The sequence below is a fragment of the Vulpes lagopus genome, chromosome 2 (assembly GCF_018345385.1).
Source record: "Vulpes lagopus strain Blue_001 chromosome 2, ASM1834538v1, whole genome shotgun sequence".
Classification (NCBI taxonomy): Eukaryota; Metazoa; Chordata; class Mammalia; order Carnivora; family Canidae; genus Vulpes; species Vulpes lagopus.
The window spans coordinates 70,284,368-70,299,363 of NC_054825.1; the positions used below are offsets into that span (position 1 = coordinate 70,284,368).

The 14,996-nt window shown below is 52.8% G+C and overlaps 1 protein-coding gene across 2 annotated transcripts in view; it reads right to left on the bottom strand.

Moving 5' to 3' along the window:
* Positions 1-160: 160 nt before the first annotated feature.
* The window catches only part of DUOX1 (dual oxidase 1), a 32,050-nt gene continuing 17,214 nt past the window's right edge, over positions 161-14,996 (bottom strand). The window contains exons 21-35 of one of the 2 annotated variants that reach the window (XM_041736987.1): positions 14,754-14,847; positions 14,300-14,475; positions 12,694-12,763; positions 12,091-12,180; positions 11,360-11,538; positions 10,954-11,184; positions 10,318-10,417; positions 10,014-10,063; positions 8,512-8,639; positions 4,455-4,608; positions 3,822-4,054; positions 3,400-3,558; positions 1,971-2,126; positions 1,600-1,728; positions 161-933 (exon numbers count right to left, since the gene is read on the bottom strand). In XM_041736987.1, coding sequence (XP_041592921.1) covers positions 811-933; positions 1,600-1,728; positions 1,971-2,126; positions 3,400-3,558; positions 3,822-4,054; positions 4,455-4,608; positions 8,512-8,639; positions 10,014-10,063; positions 10,318-10,417; positions 10,954-11,184; positions 11,360-11,538; positions 12,091-12,180; positions 12,694-12,763; positions 14,300-14,475; positions 14,754-14,847 — 2,072 coding nt within the window. In that variant the 3' untranslated portion in view covers positions 161-810. Of the gene's footprint in view, positions 934-1,599; positions 1,729-1,970; positions 2,127-3,399; positions 3,559-3,821; positions 4,055-4,454; positions 4,609-8,511; positions 8,640-10,013; positions 10,064-10,317; positions 10,418-10,953; positions 11,185-11,359; positions 11,539-12,090; positions 12,217-12,693; positions 12,764-14,299; positions 14,476-14,753; positions 14,848-14,996 lie in introns of both variants that reach the window. The other variant, XM_041736978.1, reaches the window with a different exon arrangement.

The window sequence follows — 14,996 nt, forward strand, 5'->3', positions numbered from 1 at the left end:
CTCCGGTGAAAGTACTTGGCCTTGGGCCAGTTCCTTTAGAAGTAGATGCTGCCGAATGCAGAGGGCTGTCTGCACCAGCCGTTAGCTGGCTGGTTGACTAACTTCCTCTGCCAGTACCTACCCCCATCCTGGGGCAGAATAAAGAAACCCAGAGGGCAGAAAAGTGGTTTATTTATAAAGGAGACTACTGCAGTAGGAAGAAGAGAGAAGGCCTGAGAGCACTACAAAGAGATATCAGGCCAGATTCTGACTACAGTACACGTTTAAGAACCCGGGAGAGGAGATCAATTGTGCTGTTAGACTAGGAGGCTGAAGGGGTTCCTGTAAATTTCTCTCTGCAGGTCTAGCCTCTGCCCCGCCCAAGGCATTTGCCAGCCCTTTTGACAGTGGGGAGCCTAGAGAAGGGGGAGGCTTGGGGGGAGGGGTTCCAAAATGCCAGCATCTGTGCTCCCACTTCACCCTTAGGCTCACAGTCCCCTGTACACATGCACACAGCTGACACATGTCAGCTCCAGTCTTTTGAGGGTTTTTCTTAGTTTGGAAGAAGAGGTGTCACTTTGCCCCCAAAGTAATAATAGCTCTCCTACCTGCTATTTCCCAGACAGTGCCTCCCATTTCTCCAGGCTGAGACAGTCTGAACTTGGGGGTCTCTGAACCCATATGGGGTGACTGACCATGGTCACTCGGACCAAAGTTGGGAGCTAGGAATGGGGAGAAGGCTGAGGAAGCCAGAAACAGGAAGTACAGAGTAAGGTGCGGGTCCAGACCTCTGTTCAGTGGGACAGTGGGAAGAGCCCCTGGACAGGAGGCCTAGAAGTTCTCATAATGGTGGGAGAAGTGAGTCCGGTCCTGCCTATTGATGAGCTGACAGGCCTTTTCCACATTCTTGGTCATGCCAGGGGGGCCACAGCTAAACACCCCAATCTTCCGGACCTGTTGGGGGAGGAAAATGTGAAGGCTAGCTCAGTGTTCATGTTGAAGGCCAGCAAGAGTCCTTGGTGAGGGCTCCTTCCATGTTTCTGATAAAGGTTTGCCTCATACCATGTGTGGTGAGTGCAGGCTGGGCATTTTTAAGTCCAGCTCAGTTTTGGTGGATTTGCTCTGTGTGGGTCTAACCTCCACCTCCTCCAAGGCATTTGTCAGCTTCATGTACATGATCAGTGTTTCTGCTAGGGGCTGGGTTAATCAATGTGCAAGTTAAAGGCTAGCTTAGTGTCTCTCTGAGGGCTAGGTCATTATGAGTAGAGGCTAGCTGAATGTTCATGGTAAAGATCGGCTCAGTGTCCAGGGTGAGGGCTGGCTCAGCGTTAATGGTAAGAGTAGCTCTGAGTTTATGGTAATGACTAGCTCAATCACTGAGCTGTTCCTTCTGGATAGGCATCATGGCTTTAGAAGTGGCAAGTCCCTGTCCCCTGCCTCCCCCCTTCACCCCTCAGAGTGACCCCTACTTTTTTTTTACATTCTGTTACCCCCACTTATCACCCAGATGATGAGTTCTCATCAGCAGTCAGTTCCTTCCCTCATGGAGCTGGGTTGGGAAGTTTGCTCAGACCTCAGATGATAAAGACCAGGAGAACCTTGATATGGGGTGGGGCTGACCTGTGGGTGGACCTCCTGCAGGGACTTGAAGAATGGCTCGAAGGGAGGGCGGCCGAAGTGGGTGATGGAGCGTAGGCCCGTGAACAGGCTCCGGTTCAGCACCTTCTGGAAGTGCCGCTCACAAATGTACTGGGGGTAGAGGGGCAGGTCAGGCCAAGGATAGTCAGGGTCAGTGCCTAACCCAAGCCAGCCTGCAGCCCAGGAGACAGAGACTGGGGTGGAGAGGGAGCTAGGGGCTGAGGGTCAAGACCACCACCTCTGTGCCTCCTGCCATCTGAAGCTGGCTGTCCACCCACCTGCCTTGGTCATCTGCCTCACTCTGCCACTCCATATACCCACCTACCCACCTTGCCTGGCCAGCCCTGACATACCAGCATGGTCGTCCTGAGGTCAAACTTCTCAGCCAGCTGGGTGATGTAGATGTGCACAGACACCAGGTCCTGACAGTCATTCTCCTCTACCTCCCGGATGATGTCAGCCAGCCACTCAAACTGCCGCTGGGTTCGTGTCACCCAGATGAAGTAGATCTGGGGACACATGGCTGGAGCTTAGGACCTGGCTCATATCAGGCTCCCTATATCCCAAGGATCTCCAAAGCAATAGAACTCTCCTGGCCTTGATCACTTTGTGCCTCTCCCCCAGGCACCCTGGGGAGATGGAGTATTGTGGGGTGATAGGACCAGGCTTTGGGGCAGGAGATGCAGTTGCCCCAGGGCATGGAGAGGTAAAAGGAAGTGATAACCTGGGATGATGAAAAAGGAGCTCATTTGTCAAGTGAACTGACGGTCTGATGGGGTGGGAAGCAGCTTTTTCACACTGAGCCTGCCCTGCCATTCCCTCCAATGGGCCCTCCTCAGGCTGCTAGGCTCCCAACCAACCTTAGCCCAGAGGGATAGGGTTCCACTAGGGGTCACATCACAGAACAACCTTAGGGAGAACCCAGCTGGCTGCTTGGAGCAGATGGGAATGGGCTAAAGAGAGACCAGGAGGATGGAAGCTGCCATGGAAGGACCCATCTCCAACTCCTGAAGAGGATGAAGCGGGGCTGTGTGGGTTAAGAAACAGAGGTAGAGGTGGCACGGATAGAGGAGCAAGGGAGCTGCCTGTCACCCCCTGAATGCTAACAGTTTATGGGCTGGGCCTCTGCCTGCTGCATTCCTGTGCCCCTGACTCACCTGCCAGGCCCAGAGAGACAAGCAGGGGCCTGCTACCAGGTCCAGACTGGGGTGAAGGGACCTGGTACAGAGGGGGCCTCAGGGCCTGGGCTGTGTTCCTGGAAAGGACCCAGCCCACCAGCCCTGCCTTGCCACCTCCCCTCTTCTTCCTCTTGAAAACAGCTAGTTTAATTTTTGCCCCACCCCAAGTGTTCCCTTCCTTCTCCCAACCTGACAATGCTTCCTTCCTCTGTAAGAGGGAATGGGTTTCTTTACCCCTTTCCAACTCTGTTCTTTTTTTTTTTTTTTTTTAATTTTTATTTATTTATGATAGTCAGAGAGAGAGAGAGGCAGAGACACAGGCGGAGGAAGAAGCAGGCTCCATGCACCGGGAGCCCGACGTGGGACTCGATCCGGGGTCTCCAGGATCGCGCCCTGGGCCAAAGGCAGGCGCCAAACCGCTGCGCCACCCAGGGATCCCTCCAACTCTGTTCTTTAGGGTCTGAGGATACCCTGATCCCTCTGGGGTCAAGCCAACTTGGCCTTGCCCATATCAGGCCAAGAAGAGAGGCAGGAGAGACAGGCAGAGATGGACACAGTGATAGGGAGCAGGGGTCATGGGCTGGCAGGAGGAGAAGACACTCACCTTCTTACAGAACACTTGGCAGCTGACTGATGACTTGAAGACCAGGTCTTTGAGGATGGAGGCAAACGGGGTGACCCCAATGCCCCCTCCCACCAGCACTGATACCTCAAACTTATGCCACTCCTGGTGACCCTCTCCAAATGGTCCATCAAGGTACAGCTGCAAGAGGAGGAGTGGGTTTGAGTTAAGCTCCACCACCACAATAGTTCTGAAGCTAGAAATGGGAGGCAGGGAAAGGGCAGATATGTTTATGGAATGAAGAGAAAAGGGTGTACCGTGTTATTACGTGGTATTACCTGGAAGGACCAGTCTCTGGATTGGGAGTGGGGGGAGGGGACACACTGGGGAGTCTGGGGCTGCAAGACTAAGGCCTGCTGAGCGGATGTGGGGGCATGTAGCACCTCTGGCCTGGGTTTGGTCACCTTTGGATATTTGGCACAGCCATCTCCTGTTGGAGGTGAGTAGATTTCCCTGAGACGAGTGGTCCAGGGCCCTGCTGCCCGGATGTGCAGGCTGAGTGTGTCCTCATGGGGTGCAGAAGTCAATGTGAAGGGGTGGTACTCAGTGGTGCCCAGAGCCAGGCAGGCAATCTGCACCCACTGTCCCGACTTATATTCAAAGCCTTGGGGCCGCTGGAACTGCAGGTGGGTCACTCCTGGGGAAAGGAAGTGGGCAGGAGACTGCTGTCCAGGACTCAGCAACACTGTGGCCTCCAGAAAATTCCCCCACCTGCAGTCTCAGCTCTCCTTCTGGAATATGGCAAGGCCTCTCCCCATCAGAAGGCATTACCCCCCTTGGGCCATGTCCCCCTTGAGGAGAGGCAATGCAGCACTGGTGGTGGTAGTCAGCAGGGAAAGGAATCTGGCCCGGGGTTCCTCCTCTCTCTGTTGTGAAAGAGACTCAGGTCCTCTGACAAAGCTCCTTCATCGCTGCCACTTCAGGGCCATTGCCAACTCCAATAGCCAAGTCGGGATTGCAAGGTCCAAGCTCTGTCCCCGCCCTGTCGCCTTTCTCAGTACCACCCAGCTGGTCCCTGACTGCCTATGGGCTGGTACCTGAGGGCAGCAACTCTGCCTTCACCACGCTGATCTCCACCTTCTTCCGGCTCAGGCTCACCAGCTTGTCCCCCACATAGATTAGTGCCGGGACCAGGAAGAAGATGTGGAAACGGGGCAGCTGGATCAGGCCAAAGCTGCCGTGGATGATGAGCTGGACAGAGTAAAGAATACAGCTCAGACCAAGCCATGCCCACAACAGTGTCTGTGGCCAGCTCGGGCTTTAGCCTTTTGCAACCTCCACACCCCCCTACCCCACCCCCATGGGCACACTCCATCCCCACTTCTCTGTGTACCATGCTCCTTCCAGGTTCCCAAATCTAACCACTCCGGACCCCAACCCCATCCTGCAGAGCATCCATGACAAGTGAGACTATTTGCGTCTTCCTGGCACCATCCTAAACCAGCCACTTCGACTCTCACCTGTTCTCCTGCAGTAGCCTCCTAGCTGATCTTTTGGGTTGCCCCATTGTGACCCATTCTCTTCCGGGCAGCCAGTGTGACTTTTTCAAGTTCATTTTATCCTGCCATCCCAGCTTAACCAGCCTTAGTAGACTTCCCATTATACCACAAGGCCTTGAGATGCTCTAGCCTCTGCCTGCCAGTGTATCCCCTTTCCTGTTCTTCAAACATGGCAAGTCCTTTCTGCTTCAGGACCTTGGCACCTGCTGTTCCCTCTCCCAGGAATGCCTTCTCCCAGGTTCTTCCCCTGGCTACCTCTGTCTCATTTTTCAGGCCTCAGCAGAAACGCCACCTTGTCAGGCCTTCCCTTGGTCTTCTGTTGTATCTCCCAGTTAACTCCCATCAGAGCACTTGTCATCATCCACACTAATGTTTTTTCATTCATTAACATGTTTCCGTTGTTTTCCCCACTGGACTGGGGGTGGGGTCCTTTATTTTTTTTTTATTTAAAATTTTTTTTTGCCACCATACTCTCAGCTCTTAGAAGTTGCTGCCTGGTACATAGCAGGCACTTAATAACGGTTGAGTAAGAGGAGTTCCTCCAATTTATTCCTTTGGAGACTAACACCTAACCAGTTCCCCATTTTCCAGAAATAACTGACAGGTATTGTCCAGCTCTGATCCTTTCCCCAATAAGCTGATCTAACATGGTCAGATACCATTGCCCCCATTCTTCCCGTTTGCTTGCTCCTAAGTCTGGTCACTCTGGCTCCTGCCTCCACCTCTTCTCAGGACCTGCTCGCTGGGAGCTCACCCGCCCCATGAATGGCGAGACCCCAAGGTTTCCTTTCATTTGCTCCAATGGTTGGCAGTCTGTGGTACTAGCAACTGCCGGCTCCTTGCCACTTGGGTGACAGTGCTGTGCTGGTTCTCTCAGGACACTCACTTTCCACCTCCTCCACCAGCTCTCTGTTCCTTCTCCCAGCCCTGATCCTGCATGTTGCCTAAACCTGATTTTCTCACTCTCTGCTCTCTTCTGTCTATGATCTCCCATATGGCACATCCCCTCCACTGAGCCACAGCCCTTCAGCTGCCCCTGCAGCCCACACGGGTCCACCATGTCCTGTCAGCACCTAATAACCTAAGACCAGCCATAGCTAGGCCTGTCCCATTGTGCCCTGAATATTCTCATCATTTCTGCCTCTGCACCAGGGCTCATGCCCTTTCTTCTACCTGGAATGCTCTTCAGATTCCACTGTGCCCTTTCAAATCTTAGCCTCTCCTTAAGGCTTGGCTCAAGTCCCATCTTCTCCCCAAAGTCTTCCCTAACCAGTTTGGCCCAAATGAAACTCCCTTCGGTGAGCTACTGTAACTCACTGTTTGGAATGCTCAACTCAGCAATTAATCCTATATTGTCTGCTCATTCTGATCACTTCAGGTGCATGGCACTTTCTCTGCAGCAAATCCTAAATTCTTTTTTTTTTTTTCAAATCCTAAATTCTTGAGGGCAGGGCTTAAAGTCTCCTACTTCCTCCACTGGGTCTAGCACCAAACTAGTACTTACTAGACCCTTCAACAGATAACTGTTAAACTGAACTCTGGCTCCTCATTCAGCTCTCCCTTTCCCCTCCTGAGCCTTTGCCCACAGAACTAACTGAAACCTCTCTGGGCTCTTCTCTAACTGGCTCTGGTTGCCCCCAGCTCCTCTTTCATTATGGAACCCACGCCCACCCCCTCAGGCTTTCGGAGGATCTAACTAGGCTGAGAACAATGTCAGGGTGACCTCATACTCCTCTGTTTATACATCCCATTTGGTGTTGGCTCTACATTTAAACCACAAAGCTGCTGCAGACTCATGGTTGGCTGAGGAGCTAGGGAAGCTGCCGCCAGCTCAGCTTCTGCTGTGCTAGCCCTGCCCTCTTCTGCCTGGATCAGGATTCTGGACATCCTTCTGCAGGGTTGGCTCCATGCAGGAGTCCTTTACTTGTAGCTTCTCTTTCTGCCTGAAGTCAAGTGGCCATACCAGGGATAAATGGGAAGGAAACTGGTGTTTTGGCCCTGATATCCAACACCACCCCCCAACCCCCACCCCAACCCTCAACCCCCACCCCACTCCCCACCCCCCACCCCCCACCTCCGCCCCCGCCCCAGGTGAGACTCTCCCTAGCGGCCAGGGCTAAGACTGCTCAGCAGAGAGGGTCCTGCACCTTTCTGAGCTGCTGACTTCCCCTACTGGCAGGAAGGGTGACTCTGAATCCCAGGACAAGTCAGAAAGGGGTCTTGGTCTCAGGGAAGCAGTTTGGCTACGCTTCTGGGTCTCTCATCTAGTTCAAAGAAGCTGGGTTTTTTTTCACCAGGATCAAGAATATCATCTCCACCCCAACAGAAACAGTAACCTGGAATGGTAGGGCTCCACCCTAGAAAGGGTGGGTAGGGAGGGATCACTTAGCCACAGCTTCCAAAGAAGGCAGAGATTTCTTTGGAAACAAACATCAGTTCTATGAAACAACCTAAGTCAAGGCTGGGTACTCATCTTCAGAATTGTGAAGTGCTGAGCCTCAAGCAACATGGAAACAGACCCCTCTGATCAGTGAGGAGAACTGCATCTGGGAGGAGGCAGGGCAGCCCACAGGTGCTGGCCTGACCCAGGCAATGATGGACTCTCTCCCTCTGTCTCAGGACAAGGGAGATCCCTGTGTGTAGTTCAGCCTGGAGCCATGTAGCGGATGACAACCATCTGGGCTCTGCACGTCTTGAAAGCTGGCAGCCAAGCTATCATCGGTGGGGACACTGGGGCCTTGGGACTTAGTATGGCTTCTCAGCAAGACCTTTGGGGTGTCTTTTAGGGAACTTCTTGCAACCATGAGGAAGGTAGGCTAAGCAGAGCCATGACACAGGGACAGATCAGAGTCAGCTCTGGAACTAACTAGCTGATGCAACTGATGGCAAACCCAGGGAAGGTAAAGGGAACAAGAGAAGGCGGGGGGGGGGGGGGGGGGCGGGTTGTGAAGGAAGGGAAGCAGGAGCCCAGGTTAAGGAGAAGGAATGGAAATAGGTAGAGTCTTAAAAATTCATCTTATCAACAGTCCAGTGAAGTCATTTTAAGCAAGCTTATTAACTTTACCAGTGGCACTTAGCTGGGTGCGGTGCTAACACCCCAGAAAACAAAAGGATCAGAACAAAAGTTCTGGATCAGAACTTTTTGATCCTGGGATCAAAAGCCCAGGATCAGAACAAAAGTGTCAGAACCAAGTTAAGATATATTTCTCTATATCTTAATATAGAGATATTAATATATCTCTTAATATAGAGAGGGTGATGCTCCCTTGAATGTAGGCAGTCCACCCAGGAGCCCACACCAGCCACTGGAACTCGGGAATGACTGATGAAATGATGTGAAGGAAATAATGTGGAGGTGTCTGCAAGGAACATAGACCAGCCTGGTAGGGCTACTACTGCTAGAGCCATGCCAGGGCACCCATCTTCCAAGTACTGCATACTGAGGTCAATCTGCTTGACCGCTCCACACTACAGTCTCCAGCTTTGAAGTGACAAGTGGAGAGGGTTCTTGAAATGACCAAGGGGATGGAGAAATGATGTCTCAGCCCTCATTGCCTCCCTGGGATCATCCTGCCAAGACCGTGAAAGCCCTCACCAGCACGTAGAGCAGGATGTAGAGGTGGTGGGTCAGCCAGAAGCCCCGGAAGCTGTGGCGACGGAAGTGGTGGGAGGCGAAGACATACATGATGGCCAGGACCAGGAGCAGCATGACCCCCGTGAGGCCTGTGAAATGAATATGGAGTGAAGGGCAGAGGAGCAGGGCTATTCTGAGGCTGCCATGGCTCAGGGGCCCCGTTCCACTTCACTGCTCTGGGTGGAGGGAGTGGAAGCCCAGGTTTCTCCTCTGTTCTCCTCTCCCTACACCACTGATCACAGGTGTCTTTTATTTCAGCAGACTCTGCTTATCCCTCACAGACCCGATTGCTATTTTTCAAGGACCTGTGTCATTTATGTTTGTCACTTCTCTGTCAGGCCCACAAGAACAAGGACTAGGCTGCTGGTTCACCACTGAATCCTAATGCTTACGGTAGGGCTTGGCACCCCATGGGTCTTATATAAATGTGTGCTGAAAGAATAAATGCACTGGGTATCTGCTCCGGGCCCTCTGGGTCAGACTTTGAACATTACAAGCCATGCCTCCATGGAGTTAAGACTTCATCTACATCCCCTTAGCACTCTACTTGGCTACCATGGTATGAGCACTGGCACCATTAGTGAATAATCACAACCACTTGAGCCCCCTGGGTTCAGTTCAGTGTTGGTGGGAGGACCCTCCTCTCACAGGGGACCCCAAGCATGGGGTACACAAGAAAGTAATATTAGAGTCAGGACGAAAGTGTGGGGCCAGAGAATGGCCCCTCAAGTGATCGAGGAGAGAGGCAGAAATTAAGAAGATTAGAACCCTGCAGTATAGAAAAGCAGAGGTTAAGACGGGATCTAATCAAAGCCTGTAAAGGCCTGAACAGAGAAGAGAGCATAAATACAGCCTTATCCACTAAATCCCAGTGTGCAGGAATTAGCAAGCACTCTGAAGTTCAAAGCAGATTGTTTTAGGATTAAAAAAAGAATGCTGTGTTTCACGGAGAGGAGTGTAGGAAATGTATTACCCCAAGGAGGAAACAGACTGAAAATATAAATAGGTTCAAGAAGCTCTTGAATAGATTCACAGCTAATAGTTCTAAAATGGGTGATTATGGGGAGTTAGAATACATCCTTAAACAGCCCTTGTCAAGACAGACTACAAAGGGTAGGGGGCTCTTCCTAGTTTGACAATGAGCCTGTCCCTCCAGCAGAGTCTGCTGAATGCAGCTGCAGCACAGCATTCCTCAAAGACACTGTCATGGCAGGTGTCTATGTTGGGGTGAGGGGTGAGGCGGTCCACTCCCATTCCACAGAAAGAGGAAGTTCAGACTTGGGGTAGGAGCCCAGCCAAGCACCCAAGAGAAGGACTGGGAAGCAGAGGCTCCTACTGCCCAGGAGAGTCCTCAGGGCCAGAGGGCAGAGCCTGATCACTGTGAGAGCTGAGTAAGAGCTACTAGGCAGCCTCATGGCAGATAGAACCCAGAGCCCACAACTCAGAGCAGGGAGGGCTCTTACCTGGCACAGTCTGAAAGAACCACCAGTAATATTTCTGGGGAAACTCAGATCTGTGAAGGGAAAGCAAGGAAGGATGCGGAGATGTCTGGGACTTCCAGAGGAAACACCCCAACCCAGCTCCCTTTCTGCCCACTTGGGGTCAGGGCTCTGGCTGGTCACTGTCCTATAGTCTGGAAGGTGACATTCTCCTCAGAGCCAAGAGAATTTGCTTCTTTCCACCCATAAAGAATCCTCCAACCTTGACACACACATACACACACACACACACACACACACACACGCACACAGCGACCCCCTCACTCACCCATCGTTGTGGAAAAGTCCAGGGAAGAGGCAGGAGAGGACGCTGAGTGGGCTGATGGAGAACAGGTACACATTCACCACGTGGCCTGCACTGTGTAAGACTAAGGAGGACCAGACAAGGTGGGAGTGAGCCAGTGGGCAGCCTGGTGGGGGCACTCAACCCATTCAGCCCAAGTTGGAGGACTCTAGCCACCTGGTGTTGGGAGCCTAAAGAAGGTCTGGTCTCTAATCATCCTCCTGTCCATCCCCACCCCCGGAAGTGCCCATATACACCACCCATGAGCACAGCCACGTGAGTGAAATGATACCATCAGAAGTTCATTCTCTTGTTTTCTCTCACAGAATATGTTTTGTAACATCAAAACTGGGAGAGATCACATATTATGTGCACTTGTTCTAGGGTGCCAGTAACTTGTCAGGAGGAGGCTGGTGAGGTGGCCCTGAGAGCATGGGAAGGCCCTTATGAGGCTCCTGAGCTCACTCCACACCACTGCCAGGTCAGCGCCATCCTTTGGAGAAGGACATCTAGCACTTACATTCAAGTTAAGCACAAAAGAGAGGAGGGGCTCTCAGAGGGGGGTAAGGCAGCAGGGGGCAGGAGGAAGTAGACAGAATCCCCAGGACTCCAGGGCCCTGCCTGTGAGGACGATGGCAGTGGAGGCAATGAGCCGATGGAAGTCCACGGCGGCGTCGAAGGGCACGTAGCGGTTGAGGAAGGTCTCTCGCAGGAAGGTGATGAGGTTGCGGCACATGGTGAGCAGGATGTAGGAGAACATGAAGGAGATGCTGGCGGCTGTGCCCCGGGACAGGATGATGCCCACACGGGTGGTGTCCGTGATGCCCATGTGGTGAGCCCCAAAGGCATAGTCTGTTGGGGAGCCCAGATAGGTAAGAGGGGAGGAGTGCAGAGGAGACAGGGCCTCTGAGGCAGATCAAGTGCACATCCCGGCTGCCACCCCTCAAGCAGGACTCCCCCGCAGCCTCCATTCCAGCAGGCCCCATGCATCCATAGGAGCCCCAACTTCAGGGCTGCCCCCACTCACAGTAGGCCCGCTCCAGGAAAAGGCCCCCAGTGATGGCATAGAACACAGCCACACAGCCAATGTGGCGTCGGTAGTTCTCGATGAAGCGCTTGAACTGCTGCAAGGTCTGGTGGCGGCGGCTGCGTTGGAACTTCTCCCGTTGAGCCTCCGTGAACAGCAGGGGCTGGAATGATGTTACCCTGGCAGACAAGAAGTCTTGGCTCTGGCTACGGACCCACCGCTAATGCAACCCACCTCCCTAGAGCAGAGAAAGGGCATCAAGTTGCTCAAGCCAAGCAGGGTTCAGACCCAAGGCTATCCCATACTCCTCAAGCAGACTGGGACTGGTATCAGACAGCATTGCAAGGGCTCACTTGGTCAGTTCATCCCAGGGGATGCACTCCCTCTAGCCCAGTTCCCACTCACACTCAAGATGGTCCTCTCCCCTCCCAGTCTGCAACTCCCCATTCTTGCTCTGGTCTCACCTTTTACTGGAAGCTCAGAAGACACCCACCTCCAGGAAGTCTTCCTTGACTTCCCAGGCAGAGTGTGAGCACTTCCTTGAGCTCTGAAGCCCCTTGCTCTTACCACTATTACAACATTCATCAGTGGGACATTGTAATAATGATCAATATACCAGACCATCTTGTAGGCTGTGATCTTCTCGGGCACGAACTATTTATCCTTCCTGCACCCCTGCATGCTAAAGGGATGGATGAAGTGCCCGGGCTTAAGGAGAGGAGTGGGCGTACTTCTTGCCAAACCTCCGACGAATCTCCTGGGGAGGGTCTGTGTCCATGGGGCACTGCAGTCTCTGTGGTGTCCACTCCACCTCAGTGTTGCTGTGGGGACAGCGAGCACTCACTCTGGGGGAGGGACTAGGACAAGAAGGAGAGGACTTTGGCCACCTAAGGCACTTGATCCTCTACTGTCCCCAGTCTGCCTTCAGGCAGACTCTGCTGAGGAAGGGTCAGAGCTCTCAGGCAGGGGACAGCAGGATTCCCACAGTTCACTAGAGAGAAAAGAAGTTACATCCTGGGGGGTCCCAGCCAAGGAAACGCATCCAGCTCTGCCCTTGATCAGGGCACCTGACCCTGGCAGCAGGAGAGCACTGAAATCCAGCAGGCTCTCTGCTATTTATGTATTTATGTATTTATGTATGTATTTATTTATTTATTTTCTCCGCTCCTCTTGATGCAGGGCTGTGTCTGCCTGGAATAAGGAGCACTGTTTTCTAATTTGCATGAAGGCACTACATAGGCTAGAAGGGCCCCTGATTTTAGGCATTCTGGGGAGAGAAAAGGCAAGCCCCCTAACCACAGCCCTCCCTCTACCACTCCCAGATGAGGACTCACCAGATCTTTTCCTGGCTAATGTAGGATGCTCGCCGGCATAGGTCTTTGATGACTTCAGGTACTTCCACCCCTGTAACACAGACCTGATCTTGGGAACAGCTCAGGGCCCAGAGCCCAGGAAGACCTGGCACTCATCCTATGTCCATACTGTAGAGGCTCCTTGGCCGGTACCCTTGCCTTCATGTGCCCAGCCTCAAGCTGTGGCCCCAGTGGGAGCTAGACCCAGCCATGAGTGGGTAGGGAGGCCTGAAACAAAGTTGGCCAGGCAGTGTCCCCTGGATGTGTGTCCACCTGCAGCCCCACTCCTGGGACTGGAATCAGGCTAATGGGGTAGCTAAGACCATTCTGCTACAAAAACCCCTGCTGAACCCTCCAGCTTAAAACCTCCTGGGAATTAAATGTAGATCTAGGTGGCATATATGGAGACATGGAGATCACCATAAAATGCTTTCTACCTTCCTGTGTTTACAAATGTTCATAATAAAATGTTGGGGGAAAAGTAGTACTCAAAGCCACCCTTCTACATAATGCTTGCTCCCCCAGCCCGTCCTCGCCTCCAGGGACTGAATGTCCCTGGGACTGTGGCCTGGGCTCACGTCCAGGCACCTGCCCCTATTCTGCCCTCAGGCCCAGGTGCCTACTGCCCCAGCTACCTAGGAAAAGTGAGAAGATGAAGAATCAGGAGTGCTGGCTCTGCACTCTACCAGCTAGCTCCCCTCCAGCCCTGGACAGGGGAAGCCCTGACCAGAGTGCAGCTGGGTCTTACCCAGCTCACCCTTCTCCATCTGGGCTGCTCAGCTCCCTGAAGTGCTCATAATCTGGAGAGGCTGGGTTTGGTCTCAACATGCTCCAGTGAGAAACTGTGAAGGTGCAGCACCAGCTCAGAGTAGACCATGGAGGGTCCTGCTACCTGCCCCTACTACCCTGGCTTTAGCCCCTACCTACCCGAGGTGGACACAGATGGGACAGGAAGTAGGGGGAAGGACAACAGATGTGGGTCTCCGTGCACTAAAGCAAACTTGAACTGAGCACTCAGCCAAGGGATATAAAGGCAAACAAAACCAGAGCACCCCCACCACCACCACCAGACACCCCAGCTCAGGCAAATATGGCTTGGAGAAGGCTGTAACAAAGAGACACTGTTGTGTCCCCCCACCCCCACCCCCGTCCCTGGGCACCCTGCACATGGCCCTCTGAGAGAGAGCCAGGAGAAGCATAATTCTGTGTGCTGTCCCCCTCCCCACCCCAACCCTGCCCACCCCCGGGACAAAGCTGCACTGTGGGCCCTAGGCACTGTCGCTTTCCTAAGCCACTTCCTCCATTAAAAAAAAAAAAAAGAAAAGAAAAGAAAAGAAAAAATATGTATATATGTGTATTTATAAAAGATAAATATTTTTACAATCATGTTGGTTATACAGAAGAATATAATCCAACCTGGATTAATCATCCCCTGTTTATTATTGTTATATTCATTCTTCAGATTTTAAGAGAATCTTAAAATTGATTAAAATATTTCTGTGGGCTCCTAAGAGGATGTGGACCTTATACGCTGTGCCTGCTGTGGCTAATGGATAAGTCAGTCAGCCCCAAGGCCAGGCTGTCCCACCTCTGACGCAGAGCTGCGTGAATCGGAGCTCACTGTCATGATCCCGCAGCATGAAGTGGAAGTCCTCCCACGTCAGTTCCTCCTTGTCCTGGAAGCCTGACTCCCGGAACATGGACTCTACCACCTCAGTCAGCTGAGCCTTGGACAGACAGTTGTTGGAGATCTCGATGAAGGACCTGGGGTCAGGGGAGGGAAACCATTAGGCCCTGAAAAGAAGCCTGAGGCCTAGGCAGGAGGACCTCCTGATCATCCCACCAGGCCTTCAGAGACCACATGGAAGGGCTCCAACTGGCCAAATTCCAAGCCTCCTCCTAGTTGTAACAGTCTTTGGCTATATAGATGAGGAGGAGGAGGCCCGTGATCTTTACTCTCCTGCTCCCACCTTCATGCCCTACTTCTTACCCCCAGTAATCCCTGCTCTGGCCTACTCTTCTGGCCATCCCACAGGACCAACCTCAGCATCCTGATGAATTCATCCTTGGAAATGAGACCATTCCCATCAAAGTCATACATGCGGAACATAAGGCTAGACTTCTCCTCCGGAGAACCTGGGAGAAGGAGGACCCTGTGAGACCCCAACCTACCTGCCTAAACCCCAAGCTGGCCAGAAGGGGCCTCACATGAGTGTGACCCAACTGCTGAGCACAATAAGGGGTCGCTCTCCTTGCTGATCTCTACCTAGGTGCTCCCAGCTGTC